We start from the raw sequence: 2,500 nt of genomic DNA, 5'->3' as shown, positions 1-2,500 counted from the left end.
CATGTGTATTTTACTAGTTATGGATGTGATGCTTTAACTTGTGAAAGAACCTATGCACTTGTAAATCGCCTTTGGATTAAAAGCGTCTGCCAAATGACTAAAATGTAAATGTCAATCACACTTTAATATGCTCAACCAAAAAAACACTCAACCCACATCAGTACACTCAACCCAGATCAATACACTCAACAAGTTCTTGATAGCCAGAAAATGAACATTCAAACCCCGATGTACTTAAACCGTTGTAGCAGAAGAGTATTGAGTTGCAGTATATGTGTAGTGAGTGTGTGTTGTGGTGTGTGTCGCGTGTGTAGTGTGGTGTGTGTGTGTGTGTGTGTGTGTGGTGTGTGCGCACGTGTAGTGTGGATGTAAGTGTAGTGTGTGTGCGTCTGGAGTGTGTAGTGTGTGTGTGTGTGTGTGTGTGTGTATGTGTGTGTGTGTGTGCGCATGTGTATGTGTAATGTGTGTGTGTGTAGTGCGTGTGTGTGTGTATGTGTGTATGTGTGTGTGTGTGTGTGTGTGTGCAGTGTGTGTATGTGTGTGTGTGTAGTGTGTGTGTGTGTGTGTGTGTGTATGTGTGTGTGTGTGTATGTGTGTGCAGTGTGTGTATGTGTGTGTGTGTGTGTGTGTGTAGTGTGTGTATGTGGGTGTGTGTGTGTGTGTGTGTGTGTGTGTGTGTATGTATGTGTGTGTGTGTATGTGTGTGTGTATGTGTGTGTGTGTGTAGTGTGTGTGTGTGTAGTATGTGTATGTGTGTGTGTGTGTAGTATGTGTGTGTGTGTATGTGTGTGTGTGTGTGTGTAGTATGTGTAGTGTGTGTGTGTGTAGTATGTGTAGTGTGTGTGTGTGTGTGTATGTGTGTGTGTGTGTGTGTGTAGTATGTGTAGTGTGTGTGTGTGTAGTGTGTGTGTGTGTGTGTGTGTAGTATGTGTAGTGTGTGTGTGTGTGTGTATGTGTGTGTGTGTGTGTGTGTGTAGTATGTGTAGTGTGTGTGTGTGTGTGTGTGTGTGTGTGTAGTATGTGTAGTGTGTGTGTGTGTAGTGTGTGTGTGTGTAGTATGTGTAGTGTGTGTGTGTGTGTGTGTAGTATGTGTAGTGTGTGTGTGTGTGTGTGTGTGTGTGTGTGTAGTATGTGTAGTGTGTGTGTGTGTATGTATGTGTGTGTGTGTAGTGTGTGTGTGTGTGTGTGTGTGTGTAGTATGTGTAGTGTGTGTGTGTGTGTGTGTGTAGTATGTGTAGTGTGTGTGTGTGTGTGTGTGTGTGTAGTATGTGTAGTGTGTGTGTGTGTATGTATGTGTGTGTGTGTAGTGTGTGTGTGTGTGTGTGTGTGTAGTATGTGTAGTGTGTGTGTGTGTGTGTGTGTGTGTGTGTGTGTGTAGTGTGTGTGTGTGTGTGTGTGTGTGTGTGTGTGTGTGTGTGTGTGTGTGTGTGTGTGTGTAGTGTGTGTGTGTGTAGTATGTGTAGTGTGTGTGTGTGTGTGTGTGTGTGTGTGTGTGTGTGTGTAGTATGTGTAGTGTGAGTGTGTGTGTGTGTGTGTGTGTGTGTGTGTGTGTGTGTGTGTGTGTGTGTGTGTGTGTGTGTGTAGTATGTGTAGTGTGTGTGTGTGTGTAGTATGTGTAGTGTGTGTGTGTGTGTAGTATGTGTGTGTGTATAGGGCTCGCACCCAGGGCCACGATGACCTCAGTGAACTGTTGCCGGGTGACGCGGCCGTCCTGCTCCGTGTCCATGCGCTGGAACATGTCCATCAGACCACACTTCCTGCGGCTCGTCCACTGCATGCACTTCCTGCGCCAGCCATCAAAGTCAAACTCCACCCCTTCCTCCAGCTGCCCCGGCAGAGAGGGAACGAGAGAGGAGAGGAGAGAGGAGAGAGGAGAGGGGGAACGAGAGAAGAGAGGAAAGAGGAGAGAGGAGAGAGGAGAGAGGGAACGAGAGAGGAGGGAGAGAGGAGAGAGGAGAGTAGATAGGTAGATGCATACATTATATTCCAGTTATTTAGCTGATGCTTTTATTCAAAATGACTTACAGTTGATTAGATCAAGAGCCCAACCGCAGATAAGAGCATCTGCAGAGTGCTTGACTACAGAGCAACAGAGTTTACTTCCTGTTCTGAGGCTGCTAGGAAATAAGAATGATGTTCCTGCTGCGTGCAGTACCTCCTCCAGCCTCTTGAGGGCGATGCTGAGCTTGTTCTGGTGGTTGAGACAGAGCTGCCACACCTGCTGGCACAGTGAGCGCAGCTGGGACAGGCGAGGGTTGCCCCCGGTAACCACACCTCCGTGTTTATCTGTCTGGCTCTCAGGGCTGTCTCTGCTTTGACAAGATGTGGTCAGTCTCTCTATATCCATCTGCTTCTGCCCCATCTCCTCCATAAACACCTGAGAGAGAGAGAGAGAGAGAGAGTCAGTCTCTCTATATCCATCTGCTTCTGCCCCATCTCCTCCATAAACACCTGAGAGAGAGAGAGAGAGAGAGAGTCAGTCTCTCTATATCCATCTGCT

At 47.2% G+C, this 2,500-nt stretch overlaps 1 protein-coding gene across 1 annotated transcript in view; it reads right to left on the bottom strand.

The window, feature by feature from the left end:
• LOC133119434 (microtubule-actin cross-linking factor 1, isoforms 6/7-like) overlaps positions 1–2,397 on the bottom strand; it is a 10,736-nt gene extending 8,339 nt beyond the window's left edge. The window contains exons 1-2 of the mRNA XM_061230019.1: positions 2,156–2,397; positions 1,663–1,825 (exon numbers count right to left, since the gene is read on the bottom strand). Coding sequence (XP_061086003.1) covers positions 1,663–1,825; positions 2,156–2,371 — 379 coding nt within the window. The 5' untranslated portion in view covers positions 2,372–2,397. The remainder of the gene's footprint in view (positions 1–1,662; positions 1,826–2,155) is intronic.
• Between the last annotated feature and the right edge of the window lie 103 nt (positions 2,398–2,500).

The sequence above is a fragment of the Conger conger genome, unplaced genomic scaffold, assembly GCF_963514075.1.
Source record: "Conger conger unplaced genomic scaffold, fConCon1.1 SCAFFOLD_219, whole genome shotgun sequence".
Taxonomy (NCBI): Eukaryota; Metazoa; Chordata; class Actinopteri; order Anguilliformes; family Congridae; genus Conger; species Conger conger.
This window is presented reverse-complemented; position numbering and strand designations above follow the sequence as displayed.